The sequence below is a fragment of the Solanum verrucosum genome, unplaced genomic scaffold, assembly GCF_900185275.1.
Source record: "Solanum verrucosum unplaced genomic scaffold, falcon-dt-bn FXZP01000261.1, whole genome shotgun sequence".
In the NCBI taxonomy this organism is placed as follows: Eukaryota; Viridiplantae; Streptophyta; class Magnoliopsida; order Solanales; family Solanaceae; genus Solanum; species Solanum verrucosum.
In genome coordinates this window covers 9,408,807-9,431,314 of record NW_026019969.1, presented here as the reverse complement: position 1 = coordinate 9,431,314, position 22,508 = coordinate 9,408,807, and the positions used below count along the sequence as shown (strand labels likewise).

The following is a 22,508-nucleotide window of genomic DNA, read 5'->3' as shown; positions in this document are numbered from 1 at the left end:
TGGAATTATCAGGTGCGGAAAAAAATCAGTTTGGGAAGCAGCATCTCCATCAATTTTAGAGGCCTCTCCTGAATATGACTCCGGATTTGATCAAGTCTTTCGAGTCCAAGATTGCTAAGGGTGCCGTCATTGCCCCACCTTCAAATGTTTAAGTAATTACTTGTTACATAATTAAAATAATATTCTAATATGCTTGAAATAAGATCGATGATCAATATGTGTGTAAAAGATTATATGGGAGCTTTTGACGTTTTAGCTTTTCCTTAATGCCAGCTTATATGCTGTTGTGTTTCATCAGTATATATATAATATATGTGTGTGTTTTTTAATTAAGAATAAAATGAATTTGGTACTTGTAATTTGTATGTCCAATTGTGAGTTCATGTTTACCTATCTTATTAATTATGCCTGCCTGAAACCATACTATATTGTAACTATGAATGGAAATAAGACTGCATTTGTCACTTGCAATTGACCAACATAAGACGGCTAGCTGCTTAGACTAGCAAAAGTTACATTAAGTTTCTGTTAAAATTTAGGCATCTACCACTTCTTAGAAAAATAAAAGGAAATATACAATATCTTCGTTATATCCCGAAGGGAATTGCTTGTATTTTTCTGAACATATATATATACAAACAATATCTCTTTAAGAAAAGTGATGCTTCACGCTTCAAAATCATCTTCTTTTTTAATCATATACTTACCAACCATTAAACACAAATATTGTATAAAATTAATAGATGAATAACTTTTATTCTATTCACAAATCAAAATAATAAAATTAATATATATGAATAATCAAATTATTCACGTATTAGGCCGAGCCTTATACATCAACAAAATGGGTCCTAAAAAATAGGAAAAGTTTTTTTTTAAAAAAATAAAATGAACACTTAAAAGCTGGATAGAGTAAGATGGGACGGAAAAGAGCAGGTGCATGGGCGCAACGTGCTAAAATAAAATGGGACCATACTGGTTGCCATCCCAACAAAATAAGAGGGAATTATAATATGGCGAATTCAATCCTCATTAATAAGGTGGGCAGTAGCGGATCAAGGATTGTCATTAAGGTTGTCAATGGTTATAGTAAAAAAATATAATTATGAGGCTAGTAGGCCTAAAACACACAATCTCAAAAAATTATAATACTACCCTAACAATGTCATTTTTAGCTTCTAGTTTTCTCCCATTCTTTCCTTACTTCCTGCCCATCACTTTAAAAGTTCGTTCATTTTTGCTTCATTTAGTTTTTTCTACTCTTCCAAACAATTTATTGCTATCCACACATTCATAGTTAAAAATAGATGATTATTACACGTAACTATATATTATAAATAAAAAATGCAAAAATTAAAAGAGTATGAATATAAAAAAAAAAGTAAGTATCAGTAATCATTTCTTGTGAAGTTATTACCATATATATATTGGGCAATATTTAAATACTATATTTTTCCCTTTTAGATATTAATATTTAAAATTACTACTATCATAAATATTTTAATATTTTATTTTACACATGATTATATAATTTTGAATAAATTTGTTATGGAGGATAATTTGATAAAGATCGTACTGCTATAAGTAAAAAATAATGTTGAGGTTATGAGTAAAATGTTATTATAAAGAAATAAAAGATAATATAAAAAATTAGTTCCATAAAAAAATAGATTGTTATACTAAAATGTTATTTTAACAATTGATGGTTATAAAGAGATTTAACTATAAAATTGGAGGGGAACAAAATTATATACATTTAAGTTGACCACATTGGCTCAAACGGATCAAATTATTTAGTATATGTTTGAGGCAAAATCTTACCCACTAAATTAATGTGAATAAGACTAAATTGTAGTCTAAAAAACATACAATTTTATGTATATAAATAATTCTAATATTTTTTAGGATGGTCCTTAGCACGGGTGTTATTATTGTTATATCACACCGAATGTGTTTCAGGGTAACAATTTAATGATAATGACACGCAATATTTGAAACTAAAAAATTGAAAAACATGAACACCAACAAAAAAAAAAAAATCTTTTGGAACCAAGGCAATCCACCACCTTGTCATGAGCATTCTAGCGTGAACCTTTGTAGAAAGTAAAAACCTAGTCATTAATTATGTAATAACTCGCAAATCATACAAAAGATATAAATCGTATATTAACCAAGCCCAATAGAATAACCTCATGACTGAATAACGTACACATAGAGACTAGATTCAATCTCAAGAGAGCTACCTCCCAAGTCCCAACCATTCAACCATGACCTTGTGGGCGAACTCAACTACTTTAACCGACTAATTGTTTAGAAGTCCAAGATCATTAATTAATTATTAATCCTACTAAGTTTGCAACCTCTATAAATTGAAAGAGACAAAATCTTCAGAATGTGTGAGTCTAAAACAATTACCTTCAAAAGGTATTTTGGTATATAGTTTGAGTTTGTGTTTTGAGGAAAATAAAAATATCGATGGATATAATATTGTCATCGAAAAAAGCAGATAAAACAATAGTGAAGGTTGAAGGAGTTGGTGGATTGTACACTTGGTCAAGTATCCAATTTCCTGCTCTTAGTCAGAAAAAAGTTGCTGCTGGTTTATTATACTTCTTCAACCTCGTGGCTTAGCTCGACCTCACTATGCCGATTCCTCTAAAATTGCTTATGTTTGTGAAGGTACGTTGGTAAGGCTGGCAAGGGGACGGGGACGGGGACTGGGACGGGACGGGGACGGGACGGGACGAAGGGGGAGGACGGGACGGGGGACGGTTCTGGGGGGATTTTGGGGGGACCGGGATTGGGGGGACAAAAATAAGTCCCATCCCGTCCCACTATATATACGGGATGGGACGGGTTTTGGGGGACGGGACGGGACGGACGGGGATTTTTTATTTTTTACTTATTTATTTGTATTGAAATTATATGTTATTGAATAACATTTTTAGTTTATTTGATTTTTTTTCAATAACATTTTTAGCTAATAAATAATGCTTAAGTTTTCAAATTTCAAAATTCAAATTTCAATTTCAAACTTCAAATTTCAAATTTCAAATTTCAAATTCAATTCAAATTTCAAATTTCAAATTCAATTTCAAATTCAACTTTCAAATTTCAAACTTCAATTTTCAATTTTCAATTTTGAAATTACAAATTTGAGAAGTTCAAATTTGTCTTTTAAATATTTTAAAGTAATTTAAACTTGAAATTTTGATTTTGAAGAAAAGGCCCCAAAAAAGGACGTTATGTGCAATACTTTGAATTTTCCTTCTTTTTTTTTTTTTAATAATCTAGGTGTTAGTTGATGTATTAAAGTTCCATTTTTTAACATTTGTTCCTTATTATAAAATTTTGTAATAGCTAGTTCTCTTTTTATTATGTTCAACTATTTTCAAACAAATTAGTATATATGTAAATATGTATGAATATATTAAAATTAAAATGCAAGACAATAGTTATATAAAAAAGACTTAATAAAGCCTTCAAATTTATTCAATAAAATCTAATTGCAACTTAGAACTTAGAAGTTACAATTTACAAATATTAGTGGAGTAACTAATCTACGCAGCCACCTTCTAGGAAGGGTTCTGTTTCAATAAGTTCTCATATGTAAAACTAATATTTGTTACAAATATTAGATGAGTAACTAATTTACGCAGCCACCTTCTAGGAAGGGTTCTGTTTCAATTAGTTCTGATGTAATCTAATATTTGTTTTTCCTTTAAAATTCAATTCTAATTGTCGCATCATATCGACGGTAACATCCTCCGGTGTTGGCAAACTTGCTAGAAACTCTTGTGACTCTAATTCATCATCACTAGATCCAAGTACCGCATTAATCCAAGCTTCTTGTTTGGAACTTAACTTTGGCAAATTATCATTTCTCCTTTCGGCGTTGACCCAATCTCTAAATAAAACTGATATTTCCAAACTGTCTTCCGCCAATGAATGTCTATGATCGCCAAGTTGAAACCTTGCCGCACTAAAAGCAGCCTCTGATGCAACTGATGAAGCTTGAATAGCTAGAACATCACGAACCATTTTGCTTAAAATTGGAAATGCAACGCTCCGCCTCCTCCACCATGCTAATAAATCTTCATTGCCATCTTCGTCTTCCACTGTTTCTAAAGATTGATTAAGATATTCTTCAAAATCATCACGGTTAGTAGAATTAAGACCAAGAAAATCTCGCATATAACTTGAAATTCGAGCTTTACTCTGAGGATTAGAAGTTTGACCAACTTCTTGATATTTCCTGTAGTTCTATATTTTTCATACAAAATTTTTGCTTCTACTTTTATGCTACACTTACACATTTGACTAGTTGGATTTATTTCCGGTGAAATTTCTAAGGTATCATAAAAAGTGTCAACAAGTCCCTGCACACCTTGTAATTTATAGTCAGGATGAAGTAAAGTAGCAGTTAAAAAAATTTGAGGAATAGGAAAAAAATATTTTTAAAATTTTTCAATCATACCTTCAATTGCAACTCTAAATTTTTCAATTTTTGTATTTAGAAAATTGAATTGAAATAGCACAAATATTTATTAATACTGATGAAATAGTAGGATAATAAATTCCAGAAAACATGGTTGTTGCATCATAAAAAAGTCTTAAAAATTCTAATAGTTCATTACTTTCTTCCCAATCTTCTTCACAAATTCTGTCTAATGGGTCAGCATTATGAGCATTAAACACCATTTGTATGGGTCCTCTATATTCGTAAGCAACTGAAAGCATTTCGTAAAAAGAATTCCACCTTGTTTTAATATGTCTTGGAATTTTTCTTGGTGGCAAATCACATAGTACACAACGCTCATTAAATTCCCTAATTCTAGCACTCTATTAGCATAAAAAATCCAGGCAACAGCATATTCAATTTTCATACAACCACATTCAAATAATGAAATACCATCTTGTACAACTAAATTTAATACATGTGCAACACATCTAACATGAAAAGAATTATCATCAATTGGACATAATCTAGTTTTTAACATACTAGCAGCGTTTACATTATTAGATGCATTATCTAATGCGACAGACATTACTTTATCTATAAGCATGTAATAATCTATAACACTCAAAATATTTGAAGCTAAATATGCACCAGTTTTTTTCTCTACACATTCTTTATAACTTAAGATTCTTTTTTGCAAATTCCAGTTATGATCAATCCAATGTGCTGTAACAGTTAAATAATCACGTCCATTAACACTACGACCCATGTCCGAAGTTATAGACACTTTACAATCTAATATGCTAAACACACAACGAAGATATTGACAATGTTTACCTTGATATACAAAAACATCAGATTTAACAGTATTTCTTGAAAAACCTCTATAATTAGGATTATAAGTTTGTTGAATATATTCAATAAAACCGGGATGTGAAGGAAAACTATAAGGTAAACCACAAACAGAAACCATTTTAGCTAAATTTTCACGATCTCTTTCCTTATTATATTTACGTTGTGTTAGTGGACCACCGGGGTTAGAAGGATCTAATGTTCCTTGAACCATGTTAGAAGCCCCTACCGATTCATTAACATTAATATCAAAATCATTAACTGGAATTCCTTTTTTTCTATCGGCTAATGATTTAGCTTCTTTATATTGAATCGGCACACAAGATAACAAATGTCTATTTAAGCCCCCCGTCCCACCTTGACCTCCACCTTGTTTATGTTTAAAAGGTTGCTTACATTTATTACAAATAGCAATAGAATTTTCCTTATCTAAAGTCATAAATTGCCACACAACAGAAGTTTTAGGGCGTTGATACTTCACCTTCTCCCTTGTAGGAGGTATAAGGGTGGGCGTCCAGAATTTTGCTCCGTTGAATTTGTAGTTTCATTTGGAACATTTGTCACCGGACTAGTAGGTGTATCTTCTAATTCATCTTCTCCCGAACCAACTTCTACTTCTTCACCTGAATTTTCATCAAGATAAGGATTAATATCACCATAAATTTGTTGTAAAAGTTCATGATCGAGTTGAGCATTTGAATCAATATCATAAGAAGTATCATCAACATAAGTAGAATCATTTGTATTAAATCTAACTCTAGAAGTACCACCACATTTACTCTTATTTTTTTCCTTACTACTTTTTTTAGTAAAATTAAATAATCTACTAATGCCACTTGGTTCCTTCTCTTTTCCTTTACCGGTATTTTTTTGTTAGAACTCATATTTAATTATATGTAAAGTATAATATAAAAATAATAATAACACAAAAATTAATGACGAAAAATAAAATATAAATATTATGAAACGAATGTACCAAACGTCTGCGTTAATAGCAGACGTTATAACCGATTCTTGAAGCTTGTAGTTGTTGTTTGTAACTTGTAACTTGTAATTTGGAACTCCAATATTTGATAGCAAATATAATATGAAAACTTAGATATATTATTATGATATATAATATGAAAACTTAGAATTGAAATATATGTATTATGATATAATATGAGACTTAAATGAAATAAAATATTGAGATTTGAGACTTAAGATTGAGAGTTGAGACTTGAAAGAATATAAAAAATAGATGAGAGAATATATAATTTTGTAAGAAATAATAAGGGATAGAGGGGTATTTATAATATTAAAAGTGGGTTAAAGTGTATTTATAATAACTTGAGGGTTTAAAGTAAATTATTAAAAGTAGGGGTGGTAGGGGGTGTTGGTTGGGGGAAAAAACTGCCAAAATATCCGTTGGGGGGCCCACTAGCCGTTGCCCAACGGATAGAATTTTAAAAAAAAAAAAAAAATAAAAAATGTTAGGGGATCCCGCGAACCGGCCGGTTCATCCGGGCCGGGCCGGGTCGACCGGGACCAACGGATAGTGAACCGGGACCGGTACCGGTCCCCTATCTCGAAAAGCCCCCATCCCGCCATCTTCAAACGGGATCAGGTCCGGCGGGTCGGTTCTCGGACTGGTCGCGGCCGACCTGATCCCCCTGCCACCCCTATACGTTGGACATACACATTTTTTTTCTTCATAATTAACATATTTATGCAAATCTAGAACATGTTAGGTGAAAAGTTAAAAATTAAAAAAATTGTCAAAAAATGGAATATTTCTAGCTATAACACCATATATAAATATATATTTATATATATATATATATATTATATATATATATAAGTATATTCATAACAGGTGAATGCATTGCTGGGTGATCTCACCAGAAGATTCAAAAGAAGAAGTTGTAAAGATTTAAAAAGAGGATCTATACAATTACGTGGGTGCCATGGTGGTACAATGCTGGTGATTCTAAATTAACTATAATTTTCTTGGGAGATCGTCGGAATGAATACACACTTGGAGAATACTGTTATTCTCTTTTTAATTGGAGTTGCTGGTATATATAATAAACGGATTCTCTAATGAATTAATTGCTAAATCTTTTCACATGAACAAAACTGAATCTGAAAAACTAATAAAAGACCAAAGTAGTTTAAATCTTTTAATTATGATAAACGAATGTATACAATTCCAAACCCATCCAATAGCGCGAAATGCATGTTGGTTTTCAACTTGGATGATGCAAAATCTTGTGTTGATGTAAAAAAATGGTGTGTCAATTTAGTGTTGTGTGATTGAGTCCATGGAAGTTTGTTCTTCCATGGATATGAATTTGATGAACTTTGAGAGAATTTTATTATCTAAATGAATTCTGTTACAATGAGAGTAAACACTCTTATATAGTTCACATAATCTGCACACATTACAAATGCTAACAAACACGCACCTTATTTGCCTAATGCCAAGTAGTAGTAGTTAGTTACTAACTAATTTTGCTTCTAGAACATTCTAATTGATTTCTAACTAACTTCTTCAATATTCCCCTCAAGCTTTAGTCTGAGTACACATTGAAGACTCCAAGCTTGGATAGTAACATATGATGAGAAGCAGCTCCAAGGCCCTTTGTTAGTATGCCTGTTGGTTGTTGGTTGGTGTTAACATAGGTAGACAGTATCATTCCACTCTTGATCCTTTCCCTTACAAAATGACAATCAATCTCTATGTGCTTGTTTTATTTAAAAATACATGTAAAGGGAAAATGACTGAGTTTTTGAAAAAACCGATTAAACTTATGGTTTAAGCAAATCGAATTCTCAAAAGAACAGAGTCGCCACTTAATTTTTTTTTATAGTAAAATCAAGAAAAAAACTATAAGGTTTTCAAAAGATTTAAACAGATAAAATCAATTGAAAAATGAAAGGGTTCGAAGTTCAATATACATTCCGAGAAGGTGTTAGGCCCTCGGAATGCCTGCTAACTTGCGGTTGACCGGCAATTTGACTTAAAATGATTTGACTAATTTTGAGAAATTTAACATAGGAATATTTAAATAAATTACAATATTTAATTAATTCAAGAAAAATAATTAGATAAACGACACATTCTCTTTTTAGAGAAAAAGATTTCAATAATGACACATTTGGCTTGTGATACAAGTGATTAGAATTTTAATAAAAAAAACTAGATTAAAATTTTATTTTTTTATTTTAAAAAATAATAATTTTAACCAATTTGATAAATTAAAGCATGAGACCATTTTAAATCAATTGGTAAAAAAAGAACACACACAATTTTTATTTTTTGGTTCATTTGAGAAAAGTGTTAACTTAAAACCATTTAAATAAGTAAGATGATTAAAGGAAGAGGCATTCAAAACATATCTTTTAAAGAACAAAAAAAATAATTAATTAAGATAAAATATAGCCAATATATTTGATTAGTAAGATAAATGAATACAAAACAAATAAAATAGTGTATTAAAAAGTAACCCAATACAAAGAAAATGACTTATCGTTTGGGGAATTTAATTAGGTTAGTTAATAATTTAAAAGTTAGAGTCAACACACAATAAACAATAAATAATCATAATTGAATAATTAAAGAGTAGGGAGAAATTGAATTTGGGCCCTTCTTGGGCCAAATTCGCTGCTGATTTTAGGCTTAGGCTCAATCCCGTTTTTGTATACACTGGTTGTATATCAGTGTATATCGTATGAACCCAGCCCATTTTGTTTGTATATAAGACTGTATACCGAATGTATACAACTTAATTCAACTTCCAGAACACCTGTTTCAATTTTTGGACTTGTATATCGCTGTTTTTTTTCCGTGTATACTTGTGTATACAACTGTATAAGTCATGTATACAGTCCGTTTTTTACTTCTCCAAGACCTGTACATCAGTCCCTGCTTGCTGGGGGGCCGACTCGATGGAGAAAAAGTAAATAAATTAAGCCTCTACGGCTCATCTCGAGGATGCAAGAGAGAAGGAGTCCACCACGGGCTCGGGGAAAGGTTCACACAACAAAAGAAAGAAAAACAAAATTAGCATTCGAAGATAAGGAAGCAAATGAGACATAACTTAATTGAAAATTAAAATCAACTTAATTATCTCAAGACCAAAAGGGGACCACTGCCAAGGTCTACTATTAGAACTTCTAAGAATACAAAAGATGAGCTACTGAATATTAATCAACAGACATTTGGCCCCTTAATAGTGACAAACTCAACAAGAAAAAAAACCATTGAAGTTTAAGGTAAAAAATAAGGCTAAACAAGGAAGTAATCAAAACTAGTATGATCAACAAAATCCTAATACTAAATTGTGGAGAGTCCAAGCTTGGAGAGAACCAAGAATACATACGTATGAAAGAAAATAATCTTAGTAAAGCAAGCAAACATAGGTGTAGCAAAGGCAGATGGCATTACAATGGACAAGTGACAACTTAAAGTGTAAAGGGGGCATGCCAGACAACAATCTGATCAGTGAGAAAGACCACATGGTATAGTCTTAAGTATTCTATAAAGCTCGCAATTGGAACTAGATTACAAATGGTAAGCGATTTCGACTAAAATTTAAGCAAAATAGAGACATAAACTTAATTCAAACATGACCTGCAGGAGAGTAAGAACGTCATGGTTCCCAAAAATGGATAAAAACCAACTCCTACAGCCCATCAAACAATAGCTAAGACAATATACAACTTCATACTCAAAGATTTTTATTTATTTTTATTTTTTAGCTCTGCCCTCATTTCAAAAGGAAAACAAAGAACATTAACAGTAACAAAGTGAATAAACCCGGATGTTTAAGACAACGAAAACAAAGGGATACTAGTTCAAACATCAAGACAAATAAACGAGAAGCAAGCGATGAAACAAATTCGAAACAAAGAAACACCGACTACAAAAACAGCAAAAAGAAAACTTTGAATCAGCACTAAGAGTAGGCACTAAAGTCGCTTAATAAAAACACCCACAGCTCGGTAGCGAATAACAGAGAACAAACACAGCTAGTAGCGTCATGTCTTAATGGAAAGGAGGAATATTATAAAGGGGGAAATGTTACCTTTTCCTGGGCAGCAACTAGGACATTAACGAACAGACCACGAAAAAGCTTCCACCACCACACGAGGCTCCGGCGAGATTGGAATGGATAGAACACAACAAACGGGAAGTTTCAAGAACTTTTCACTCAAGTGGATTTCTTCCTCCAAACTCTAGCTAATTTTAATACTTACTCTAACTATTATTTTTATTTTTTAACACCAAATTTTTCAACTCCCAAAAAAAAAATCTCCCTCTTACAAATGAATGATCCCAGAATATATAGCCGAAACTCGGGTTCAAAATAATGGGGGAAAAGGGATGAAAATTCAAGTGAGAATGAGGGTAGACTCGGAATTCTCCTCCTCAATCCTCAATTCAAAAAAATTCAAGAACCAAAGAGCTGCTCGTTTGTACCAAAAATCAACCAAAATCCCCCAAAATTCGGATGAAAAGATCGAGGTGGGCGGCTGTTGCAGAGAAAGTTGTGGGAGTTGTTGGATATTGACGTGTGAGGTAGAAGAAAAATGCACACTGCTGCTGTTTGGTTCACGTGAGCTGCTGGATTCGCGTGGAAGAAAGAGATGCAGCGCGTACAGGGTTTGCTGGACTCGGGTCACACTTTGAGGGCTGCGATAGTGGACTGTTTCTCACATTTTTTTGGGTTCTGCTCGTTGTATTGAGGAAGAAGAACGAGAGTACAGGGGTGCTGGGTCGGTTTGGTATGCTGTTGCTGTATGTATTGTAATGTTGTTAGAATTGGGCTGATTTGGAAAGGAAATGGGAGTGGGCTGGGAATTAGTGGGAAAAAGGGAAATTGGAAAGCTGAAAGTAATGGGCCTGTTTTAAATAGGCCCAAGTTGGGTCTGAAAAATGGGTTTAAAGTGAGGCTAAAAGGGTTGGATCTTGGAGTTTAAGAAATAGCCAAATTGAGTTAGAGTAACAAATTCGGCTAAAATCTAAGTAAGACGAATTAATATAAATCAATCAATGAGCTTCTTAATGTTAACAAAAATAAAATAATTAACTTAATTATAAACTAATCGACTCAAAAATATAAACTATCAATTAAACTAATTAACCAAATATTTAAATAAAACTAAAAACATTTTTTTTTTGTGACAATTTTCGAACATCCGTAAAATGTACTAATTATATATAAATATATATATTATCTTAAATAAATAAATAATAATAATAATACAAATACAAAATGACAAAATTACTTGAAAAATGCTCGGATTTTTTCTTAAAGTCAAATATTTTAAATCATTTGAAATTTAAGAAGCTCGATGATTAATATAGTCCAAAATTGGGTGTCAACAGTGCTTTGTCCGCTCATGAAAGATGGGATTAGCAGCAATTTGCAAAGCAGCCTTGCTGTCACAATGTAACTTTACAGGAGTTGCAACATTAACATTCAGTTCCTTCAGTACTCCAACCAGCCATATAACCTCTACAACTACTCCAGCCATACTCCTATACTCAGCCTCTGCAGAGCTCCTGCTGATAATGTGCTACTTCTTTGACTTCCAGGATATGAGTGAATCACCCAACTTAATCAAGTAGCCAGTCACAGACCTTCTTGTGTTTGGATAGGCTGCCCAGTCTGAGTCACAAAATGCTTCAAGTTCTAGGCTCTTCTTGTTGCTTAATAGTATCCCTTGACCTGGATTGGTTTTGATGTATCTCACTAGCCTCATTGCTGCTTCCCAATGGGATCTTTTAGGCTGTTGCATAAACTTGTCCCTAAATTTCATTTTGGCACTCCAACTCAACCTTGTTCCATTTTAACCCTTCAACTCCAATTTTTATGTTCCATTTTGGTACTTTTTTCCAAAGAACCAACAAAGTGGGATGTGTGTACTTCACATGCCATTATTGTGTTAAAAAATAATGGATGAACATCATTTTTCAAAAATATATTTTTTTTTAGAGTTTTCGTACATTATTTTGTGAAAAAAATAATCGGTGAAAGTGTGTTGTTTTTTTTTAAAAAACAATTAGTTAATTTAAATAACATCACATATATATTTTTTCATATCTAGTCTACTTGGACTAACTCAAATATCAGCTTTCTAATTTTTCATTCAACTAAATACGAGTAAAAAAAAAACTCATGTTCATTGCTAATTAATAGCACTACAAAAAAATGTTGAAACACGATAGACTTCGTTGGGTTGTCATTGATTTTTTAAGAAAGAAAATTGACGCACTTTCGTCGGTTATTTTTCACGCAAAAATATAGGAAAACTCTTAAAAAGAAATTGTTACTTTTTTTATAAAAAAATCAATGATAATCCGTCAATTTTAATTTTTTACAATAATTAACAGATGATCGTCGATTTTTAAAATGCAAAATTGCAATTGAATAACATATATAGAAATAAAGAAATCATAAAATTAGTATTTTGTGTTAAATGGTACATAAAAGAAATAGAGTTGAAGGGTAATCTTTTATTATTTTTTAAAATTTTTTTTTTTTTTTATCTTTCACTCTCTTAGAGAATTTGTGATGCACACTCTCTGCCACATCACTTAGAAGTGCCAAAATGGAACATAAAAATTGGAGTTGAAGGGTTAAAATGGAACAAAATTGAGTTGGAGTGTCAAAATGAAATTTAGGGATAAGTTTAAGGGTCTGGATATGTGTTTGGCCATAATACTAATATAAAAGGAAAATAAATCTTATTAAATTAGTGTGTACGCTGATCGATCTTTGAGGCACATTTTACATTTTTATGATAAGCTTATTAATTCTATGTCGGATATGTACAATAATAATGTATGTTGTTTATGTGTCAAATATGGATGTTATTGGTTATGAAATGAATGTATACATACGTCTGGAATGTATATATGGTGTATATTTACTGTAATGATTGTGTGTCTTATATATCACTGAACTTACAGTGATATACACACGACATATGTAATATATATATATGCAACGATATTATTTGTATATTGACTGTATGCCCTACATCCACCATTCATTTATGGCAAGTGGATGAGCTTTCAAAAGTACGTTTTGTGGGGTTAGAAATACTTGGTATAAATTTATTATCACACCGTGTTTAAAACAGTAAATCAGAATATCTAAGTAAACCGTAAAATAGAAAGTTATAAATAAGAATATCTAAGTGAACTGTAAAATAGAATTCTAAGTTATACTAGTGAAATTCCACAGTGGAGTTTGAAAGTAGAGAGACCATTCTCGAAAGAATTCGGTATTCCAAATATTTTTTAACAAAATATGGCGCGCGGAAAGTATATTTGAATTGAAAATGCGAAGGTCATATGAATTGGAAATGAACACTTCCATATTCTTGGAATTTTCCTTTGTTCAATGATAATGATGTTGAAAATCATTTTGCAACCATTGTACCAAAACTCATTTCCGCCATCTACATACGCACCCATTTTCCAATTCTTGATTGGCAAGAATTATGTTAAACTTGGCCAACAAGTTCATGCTCACATGGCCGTTCGAGGGGTTTTCCCCAATGGATTAGTCGCTGCCAAAATGGTAGCCATGTATGCCAGCTCCGGTGAAATCGACGCTGCCTCACGTATTTTCGATAATGCCACTGAACACTCTTCGCTTCTGTACAATGCCATGATTCGAGCACTCACCCTTTATGGGATTACCAAAAGAACAATAGAGATTTTCTTCCAAATGCATTCATTAGGCTTCCGTGGTGACAATTTTACCTTTCCCTTTGTTTTCAAGTCATGTGCTGATTTGTGTGATGTTTGGTGCGGGAAGTGCGTTCATAGCTTGATTTTCAGGTCTGGATTTGTGTTTGATATGTATGTAGGCACTTCTTTGATTGATATGTATGTGAAGTGTGGTGATTTGATTGACGCTCGTAAACTGTTTGATGAAATGCCGGTGAGAGATGTATCGACTTGGAATGTATTGATTGCTGGGTACATGAAGGATGGGTTATTCAAAGATGCTGAGGAATTGTTTGAGGAAATGCCAATTAGGAATATAGTGTCGTGGACAGCTATGATTTCTGGATATGCTCAGAATGGTTTAGCTGATGAGTCGTTGCAATTGTTCGATAAAATGTTGGATCGTGACTCGGAGGTGAGGCCTAATTGGGTGACGGTTATGAGTGTTTTACCTGCTTGCGCTCACTCGGCTGCACTAGATCGTGGGAGGAAGATACATAGTTTCGCTAGAGAGACAGGATTGGAGAAGAATCCTTCGGTGCAGACAGCTCTTATAGCCATGTATGCTAAATGTGGAAGCTTAGTTGATGCTCGTTTGTGTTTCGATCAGATAGACCCAAGGGAGAAGAAATTGGTTGCTTGGAATACAATGATTACTGCTTACGCATCCCATGGTTGTGGGCGGGAAGCTGTTTCAACGTTTGAGGATATGTTACGAGCTGGTATACAGCCTGATAAAATCACATTTACAGGTTTGTTATCAGGTTGTAGCCACTCAGGTCTTGTGGATGTTGGACTGAGATATTTCGATTGTATGAGTTCGGTTTACTTTGTGGAGAAGGGACATGACCATTATGCTTGCGTGGTTGATCTTCTTGGTCGTGCTGGACGATTAGTGGAAGCATATAACCTCATTTCTCAAATGCCAATGGCAGCAGGACCAAGCATTTGGGGTTCCTTATTAGCAGCTGGTCGAAGCCATCGCAACTTAGAAATTGCAGAATTAGCAGCTAAAAAGTTATTTATCTTGGAACCAGACAACAGTGGGAATTATGTTGTGCTCTCTAATATGTATGCAGAAGCTGGAATGTGGGAGGAGGTGAATCACTTAAGGATCCAACTGAAATCACAACGTATTATGAAGAGTCCTGGATGTAGTTGGATTGAATTTGACGGGGAGGCCCATTTGTTCCTTGGAGGAGATACATCTCATCCACAGGCAGAGCAAATATACATGTTTCTGGAGGCACTGCCCGCCAAGATAAAAGCAGCTGGTTACATGCCAGATACTACTTTCGCTTTGCATGATGTGAGTGAAGAGGAGAAAGAGCAAAACCTAAGTAGTCATAGTGAGAGGTTGGCAATTGCCTTTGGCATTCTTAATACAAGCCCGGGTACAGTTCTCCGAGTGACAAAGAACCTTAGAATCTGTGGGGACTGTCATACTGCTATAAAACTTATCTCTAAGATATATGAAAGAGAGATCATTGTAAGGGATGTGAACCGGTTTCATCATTTCAAAGATGGTTCTTGTTCCTGCAGAGACTACTGGTGACTAAAAATGAAGATGGTAATACCTCTAATTTATCTGTTCATGTCAAGATCAGTTACAAAACTCAGATGAGAATTCTTGTAGTCGTTATGCATAACCATCTCGGAGACTACCAACTGTAATATCAGCCGTGTTCACTGTCCACACTTTGGAGGAAATTATTAAGCTCCAGTGGCATTGAATGTTCATTTGTCCTGAAGCTATTTCCTCATTGAACTATCACCCGATGGGTGAATGACAAGCCTCAAAATGATGGAAGTTTCCTAAATGTTGAGGGTGAAGTATCTTTCTTGGAGGGATGTTGTTAAAAACTTTGTAATAATCAACTTTTGGAGAAGCCAGTTAAAATCTCACAACATGACTGGGAACAATTGTTGTTGAGACACCAAAATTGGGAACTTGTTTTTGAGGATGTCATTCACTGTTACATGGAAGCTCAACATAACAATAAACCAGTAGACCTGGTATGGCGTTGGGGTATAGTAATGCTCTTGGTTACCTCGAAACATAGAGAAGATGAATGTTCCAGAGTCAATTTGTTGACCAAGATAGAGTATTGTACATTAAATTCAACAACTCGTCAAAGTGAAAATGATTGAAGAGTGGAATGTCCATCAAGTTACGCGAAATATGAGAATATAGGTCATTGGAATTGGATTATGTTTAAGGCTCTTACTTTGGACTATCATTTATAATAGAGGTTGTTCCCTTGACATATTCATCAATTGTACATGACTGTTTTCCTGGTAAGAAGTCCCTGTTTGTCATTGAATAAACGGGAAATGAAAAAAAAGGTTTAGTTGGGGTGAGAGAGGCTCGAACTCTCGACCTCAGGATTACTCAGAAGCTATGAGACCTACGCGCTAGCCAACTGCGCCACCACCCCGTTGTTGTTCTGCAACAATAATCAACATTCTTAAACGTAGCAAAAGCATTCTAAAATTAAGAAAAAATATACATTAATTAATCATAATTATGTGACAAGTATATAACTATATATATATATTCTCAACAGTGGCATGCATTCAAAGACCCAAAGTTGCGCAATATTCCTGGAACCTTTTATTTTTTTAATCGAAGTAGCCAAAGACAACACAATTCCAGCCCGATAAGGTTCTTAAAAGTATCAATTTCAATCATAATAATAAATAAATAAAAACACCTACTTGCATGATTTCTTTGAGAGGATAATCAGAGTTTCAGTTACTACTCCTTACTTCATAAGAAATTGAAATTAATAGTCTATCCAGTTCCGTATTTCGTCAATACTTGCATTGGCCATAAGGTGGTCTATCATTGTATTAATTGAGTCGTGGGAGCATTTACTCCACGCTGTGCAGGCTCAGAAATTTCGCCTTCTTTTCCTACTCCCAAGTAAAAGTTAAATAAATAGTTTATGTGATTTTCTGATAATAATTCACATGTGTTCTTTTGCCTCCCTCGCGATTTGATGGCTTTGCAGCAATCTGACAATTGCATGCATATTCAGCTCAAGTAATGTAAAGTTGGATTAGCAATATACAAGCACCACTGATACAGTACAAACAAGGTTCACCCCTCCACACATAATCAACATAGCACTAAATTTCTTTTATATATTAACACGTGATTTTTATACATTGTTCTTTCTGATGTACGGACAAGGTACCAGAGTAGTTGTTTTCCGACACTTGATTTAGCCTTTTTCCCCCCCTGTTTATAGTTAAGCTAAAAGAGTTTTTGTGTCAATGAAATGACAATAAGTTCCCTCTCCTCAATGGGATTCCTCAACTGCCACACCCGAATAAGTACAAGTGAGACTATCCACTGCTGCTCCATTTTCTTTTGTTTTACTCCAAGATATTCTCCAACTTTGAAATAAACTGATCCTGTAGGAGAGTGAAACGGAATCATGAAGCTGAAAATAGAGATTCAGAGAGAGAAAGAAAGATGCATGCAACTGTACCGATTTGTTTCAATGTCCCTTTTCGCAAGCATTAATGTCAAGAAGACAGGCACCATTGCAGCACATAAGTGTTTGACTGTGTGGCCACTTACAATATGATAAGTCCAGTTGTAGATTGGCTTATCAGCTGCTTCTTCAATCTTCGCTAAAAGATAAAATCCTGCATTATGCAGAGAAATGTCATTTTACATGCTGTAGGAATGAGGTCACAGAACCAAGAGGACAGAATAAATTCAAACCTGCAGCCCACAGCCAATAAGTGGAATGTGTGTACATCGGAGGTAGCAAAATAGCCATGAGTGGGATGGCTAAGCACGGTACAAATTGCACTGCCGCATAGGGACGGAGATCATCAAAGAACCTTCAGAACGAAAATGTACAATCACACAACAGTTTTAGCTGAAAAAAAAATAAATGATATCAAGTAAAAAGCTCCAGTTATTTACTACAGATCTACACCATCCACTCCCCTCTAGCACACTTAGAAAATGAAAATGCAAGAAAAAGCAAAATCACATCCAATATATTATAATCTTGGATAAATAAAAACCAGAACTCAATTCAATAATCTTCCTAAGCCTAGCTCCAGTGTTCTACCAAGCTGAAACTCAAGGAGGATAGCTGGTTCCTAGTGAAGACACCTTCCTTAGCTCTATAATCTTACAATCTGTAAGGATAACATGATTGCAGAGATTAGTTCAGTTTTTTTGGAAAGCTGACACAGGAGAAGGAGTTGAACAGAGGAGTAGATTCTCCCTTATGGAAAGTGGAAAAAAAAACAGGTAAATTCTCAGTAAAGGAATGCTATAATGTCCTGACCAACACAGTAACAAGAGAACTTGGAAACAAATCTGGAAAGGGAAACCTCAGAAAGTAGCTCGTTTTCTTGGATAATCACATATGATGCACTGTCTTATACTACCCTAATACACCTATTGAAAAGGGGACTTAAATATTTTTGAGAAAGAAAAGGGGACTTCAATATGTGCAGTAGATATAACTTATGCAAAACCAGTGATGAGAACTTTAAGCATATTCGCATTGTTCTTTCAAGTGGCAGTTTTGGTGTTTGTTTCTGAACCTTTTTGGTGTCATGGTGGGTGATGACTAAGGATGTTAGGCACTCCGGTAAGTATGGACAGAATATAAAGAAACCATTGAAATCAACATGGATGATAGTACGTCGGTACCCTTATACACTCTATGGATCATCTAGAAAGGAAATACAAGTGTTTTGAAGGAAGATCTTAAGCTAAACAAAGTGTAAAATATAGAGGCTTACAAATTTTGGTATTTGGTTTAAATGTAAAGTATATATGATTTTGACAGTCTGATGAACTTCAGAACGCCTAACATACTCAGTAGTCTACTATTATGTAATTTTGTATTATACCCACTTGGTGTTGCATTTTTGAATAATGTAATTGTCTAAATTATCTAAAGAAAGAACGAAAAGAAGGAACATGGAAGGAGAGGACCCTCAGGGAATATTATATATCCAAGGATACACTCTGCAGTTCTTCAACTGTTTCTTTTTTCTTTAAAAAGTGACTTTTTTGGGGTGGGAGGAATTTATTAGCCATTGTTGAAATAAGAAGCTTACCTCCAATACATAATACTTACTACACCAGCAAGAATCAATGGAATGAGAGACACAGTTCCCTTTCTCTCATCTATTCTTTCAATAATAAAGATACCAATGATAGACGTAAATGCAACAGTCATCTACAACAGTAAGAGACGAGGTGTCAAAAATAGGCACACAGAAAAAACTTCAATAAATAACAGTTTGCTCCTAGCATTTAGTACTTAGATAACCTACTGGCAATCTGTCCCACACAAGACTAGCATCATTTGGCTTGAGATGATAGTAAGCAGACCCAAAAGCAACAGCTGCCACACCAATATAGAAGCACGTCCAACCCCAAAGCTCTCCTTGCAAGCTTTCGATGCACATGTCAAATGGAATAAGCTTTAAGTACTGGACATATATACTAGAATACAGAATCACAAAGTCAAAGCTTTAACCATCTTCAAACCAGATTTATCTCAACAATTTACCTCAGCTTGAAATAGTTACCATGATGGCAAAGTACAAGACCTATCAGACCGATCACAAGAAAAGGGAAATTTGAGACCACATTCAGTGCATTGGGAATCCCTACATAAGAAAACAAAGGCATGAAAAATTCAGCAGCAAATTCTAAATGCATATATACCCCACCAGCTAGCCAAGCAAAATGAACTGCTGACATGAAAACAGGACTAGCAATATTAAGTACACGATTAAAGGTAAATCTGATATTACATATTGTGCAATCTTAATTAAGGTGAATTTCTGTCATAATGGAATTCGAACTTGTTAAATTTCACTGCATTGAAGAGCAAAGAGACAGAATATTTGCTATTTTAGCTCAAAAATTACCAAATCCAAGTGGACACTTGTAAGATAAATCCAATAACATAATCAAGGACCTAGCTGTTTTTGGTTATTGATAACCTAGAGTTCAATTTGTGTCGCATAGTTACATAGTGGACCAAAAAAAAGAAAGAAAATTAAGTGTAGGGACAAGGGAGGAGATTATACCAAAGGATAGTTCACATTTGTCAATCAGTTAATACCTATACAATTGGGGCTTATCTGCAGAAACAAATCAATTTTAGATAGTCCCATCTAAGTTCACTATTAACCTTTAGGTACTTTTTGTGAGAACTATGGACACTATCAAATAGTGAGAAGTCTAAAACAAATTATTTTATATACATTCAAACCACTATTGCTCATATTGCTCTTTATCAAGAAATCAAAGAAGCTATACAGGGGTTTTCTCGAGCCTATTTATATAGTACCTAACATAATTGTATGATACCAGTGGGAATTCGGACTCTCCTATTCAGTTAGGTCCATAATTCCAGAATTTATACACAAATTTTGATCGATAAACATAAGTTTTGCAATCATATGCTTCAGTGAAAAATCAGAGGAAAATTCAGTATATAACAGAGAGAACACAAGCATTCTGCTGCTTGCTTTGTCCTCCTGAGTATCTACTAGAAACTTTTTCATTTTCTTGTTCTTGTTTTCCATGAATCTGATTTAATCATGTTGTCACAAGCCCCAATCTCAGAAGTCCCAACTCCGAACAAGAAAATCATCATAATTATCATTATTTCGACATGAGATTGGATCACAACGGAAGAGATACAAAACCAATTGAAAAATAAATATGTTACTGGCATTCATCATTCAGAACTAAAATTAAAACAACTCACATACATTTAACCATATTTTGACACTGATAAAAGTTGGAGAAGACTCCGAAGCAACTAGTGAACCAAGAAAACTAAAAAAAAAAAAAGCAACAACAGCCAATTCATGAATCATAACCTAGAACTCATAACAATATCGCAAACTGAAAATAGAAGATCCAATTTTAAAGAAAGAAATTTCATATACTTCAAATTACTAAAATATTTAATGATGCTTATACCTAGAAACTTGCGTTGATCGGCAAAATTATGATATTCTTGAGACTGAGGAATTGCTGGAGTAACAATCATGAGCACTAGGAAGCAGACGATTGCAACTCCCCATGCCCACACACTTCTCTTGCTCATTTTCTTGACGTTTGTGCCCTAATTGCGATGATGCTGCTCAACCTCTTCTTCAGATAAACTTTTTTCAACGGAAGGAAACTTCTCCGCTAAGTCGCTTTTATACTTTCAGAAGCGTAATTTTTCCGCTTAACCCATGTGAGTTTTGAGATCTTCCGGTTAGAGCTGTTTATTTTTAAAAATCGGAATTTTATTTATTTATGGGAAAAGGGTTAAAAATGCCCTTAACGTATCCCAAATGGTTCAAAAATGTCCTCCTTCCACCTTTTGGTTTAAAAATGCCCTTAACGTTTTTTTAAGGTTTAAAATTACCCTTTTTTAACAGCCGGCTGACATGGCAAATGTGACATGGATTTTCTTTATCCATTTCAAAATATATGACCCACTTAGTCTAAAAACCCATTTCGAAAAATTTGACCCGATCGTTTTTGGGTCTTTTGTTTCCATTAGCTCTAGTTCTCTTCTTTCTTCTCCTTCAATTCATATGTTTTCCATTCTCTAGGTAATTGCAGGAAGAAAAAGATGGAGAAACTACATCAAGATTTGTCAAGTTGATGTTTTTGCACATGGCTGCACTACAAACTTGACTATGACGTGAATTTCTGCAGGTTTTCTTAGTTCTGTTGTAAGCAAGTTCTTGAATTCAATTTGCTTGGCAAGAAACTATCTTGAAACTTAGGATTTTAAATCATCCTGGACAACTAATTCTTAGGCTTAAAATTCATACATTTGTAATTTTGAAGCCAATTATTCATGGTTTAATGAAAGCTGTTGGAATGACATCCCAGTTAGTGGAAATAGAACCAGGAACTACAATGCACTTTTGGGATCCAACTGAATCCATTCATCCAAACAACAAATTATCAAATAAACCTCCAGTTTTATTTGTTCATGGATTTGTTGCCACTGGAATTATGACATGGCTTTTTCAAATACTCTCCTTAAGTTCAGATTTCGCTGTCTACGTCCCTGATTTACTTTTCTTTGGAGATTCCGTCACTACTGTTCCTGAACGATCAACAAGTATTCAGGTATATATCATCTTATCTAAAAATTTAAAAGGTTTGTTAATATGTACAATATTTTTAACTATGGATTAATTAATTCATTAATAAATAGGTGGAATGTTTAGCAAAGGGAATGATGAAGTTGGGTGTGGAAAAGTTTTATGTTGTTGGGCTAAGTTATAGAGGGATGGTTGGGTTCAAGTTGGCTCAAATGTATCCTCACATGGTTGAATAATGTTCATCTTTACATTGTGGGCTTTTATAATAGCTTAAACTTTGACAGAGGAGGAGATGCTTCACTGGTAAAATCTTGATTTCATCTAATGTTGACAGATTCATTCTTGGATCAT

At 33.8% G+C, this 22,508-nt stretch overlaps 3 protein-coding genes, 1 non-coding gene and 1 pseudogene across 4 annotated transcripts; 3 read left to right on the top strand and 2 right to left on the bottom strand.

Moving 5' to 3' along the window:
• The first annotated feature begins 2,475 nt into the window (after positions 1-2,475).
• Positions 2,476-11,275, top strand: LOC125814985 (uncharacterized; annotated as a pseudogene).
• Positions 11,276-13,713: 2,438 nt separating this feature from the next.
• LOC125816326 (pentatricopeptide repeat-containing protein At3g62890-like) lies at positions 13,714-15,620 on the top strand. The gene has a single exon (XM_049495915.1). It carries the CDS (start codon positions 13,714-13,716, stop codon positions 15,592-15,594), a length of 1,881 nt encoding a protein of 626 aa, XP_049351872.1. The 3' UTR covers positions 15,595-15,620.
• A 772-nt stretch (positions 15,621-16,392) lies between these two features.
• TRNAM-CAU (transfer RNA methionine (anticodon CAU)) lies at positions 16,393-16,477 on the bottom strand. The gene is given in 2 exon segments: positions 16,393-16,428; positions 16,440-16,477. It is a non-coding gene; the product is annotated as a tRNA-Met (tRNA).
• A 697-nt stretch (positions 16,478-17,174) lies between these two features.
• LOC125816346 (uncharacterized) lies at positions 17,175-21,219 on the bottom strand. Its single transcript, XM_049495941.1, has 7 exons — positions 21,028-21,219; positions 19,598-19,697; positions 19,359-19,479; positions 19,140-19,261; positions 17,776-17,897; positions 17,537-17,696; positions 17,175-17,459 (listed from the first exon to the last, which is right to left on the bottom strand). Exons 1-7 carry the CDS (start codon positions 21,152-21,154, stop codon positions 17,345-17,347), a joined length of 867 nt encoding a protein of 288 aa, XP_049351898.1. The 5' UTR covers positions 21,155-21,219; the 3' UTR covers positions 17,175-17,344.
• Positions 21,220-21,912: 693 nt separating this feature from the next.
• LOC125814984 (uncharacterized) lies at positions 21,913-22,393 on the top strand. The gene is made up of 2 exons (XM_049494414.1): positions 21,913-22,182; positions 22,271-22,393. Exons 1-2 carry the CDS (start codon positions 21,913-21,915, stop codon positions 22,391-22,393), a joined length of 393 nt encoding a protein of 130 aa, XP_049350371.1.
• Positions 22,394-22,508: the final 115 nt, after the last annotated feature.

Excerpts from the sequence above, each read along its gene's own strand:
- LOC125816326 (XM_049495915.1), top strand. The coding sequence starts at position 13,714 with ATGATGTTGAAAATCATTTTGCAACCATTGTACCAAAACTCATTTCCG.
- LOC125816346 (XM_049495941.1), bottom strand. The coding sequence starts at position 21,154 with ATGAGCAAGAGAAGTGTGTGGGCATGGGGAGTTGCAATCGTCTGCTTC. Across the intron at positions 19,698-21,027 it reads CGATCAACGCAAGTTTCTAG|GGATTCCCAATGCACTGAAT; the intron begins GTATAAGCATCA and ends TTTCTTATGTAG. Across the intron at positions 17,460-17,536 it reads AGGGACATTGAAACAAATCG|GATCAGTTTATTTCAAAGTT; the intron begins GTACAGTTGCAT and ends ACTCTCCTACAG.
- LOC125814984 (XM_049494414.1), top strand. The coding sequence starts at position 21,913 with ATGAAAGCTGTTGGAATGACATCCCAGTTAGTGGAAATAGAACCAGGA. Across the intron at positions 22,183-22,270 it reads AACGATCAACAAGTATTCAG|GTGGAATGTTTAGCAAAGGG; the intron begins GTATATATCATC and ends ATTAATAAATAG.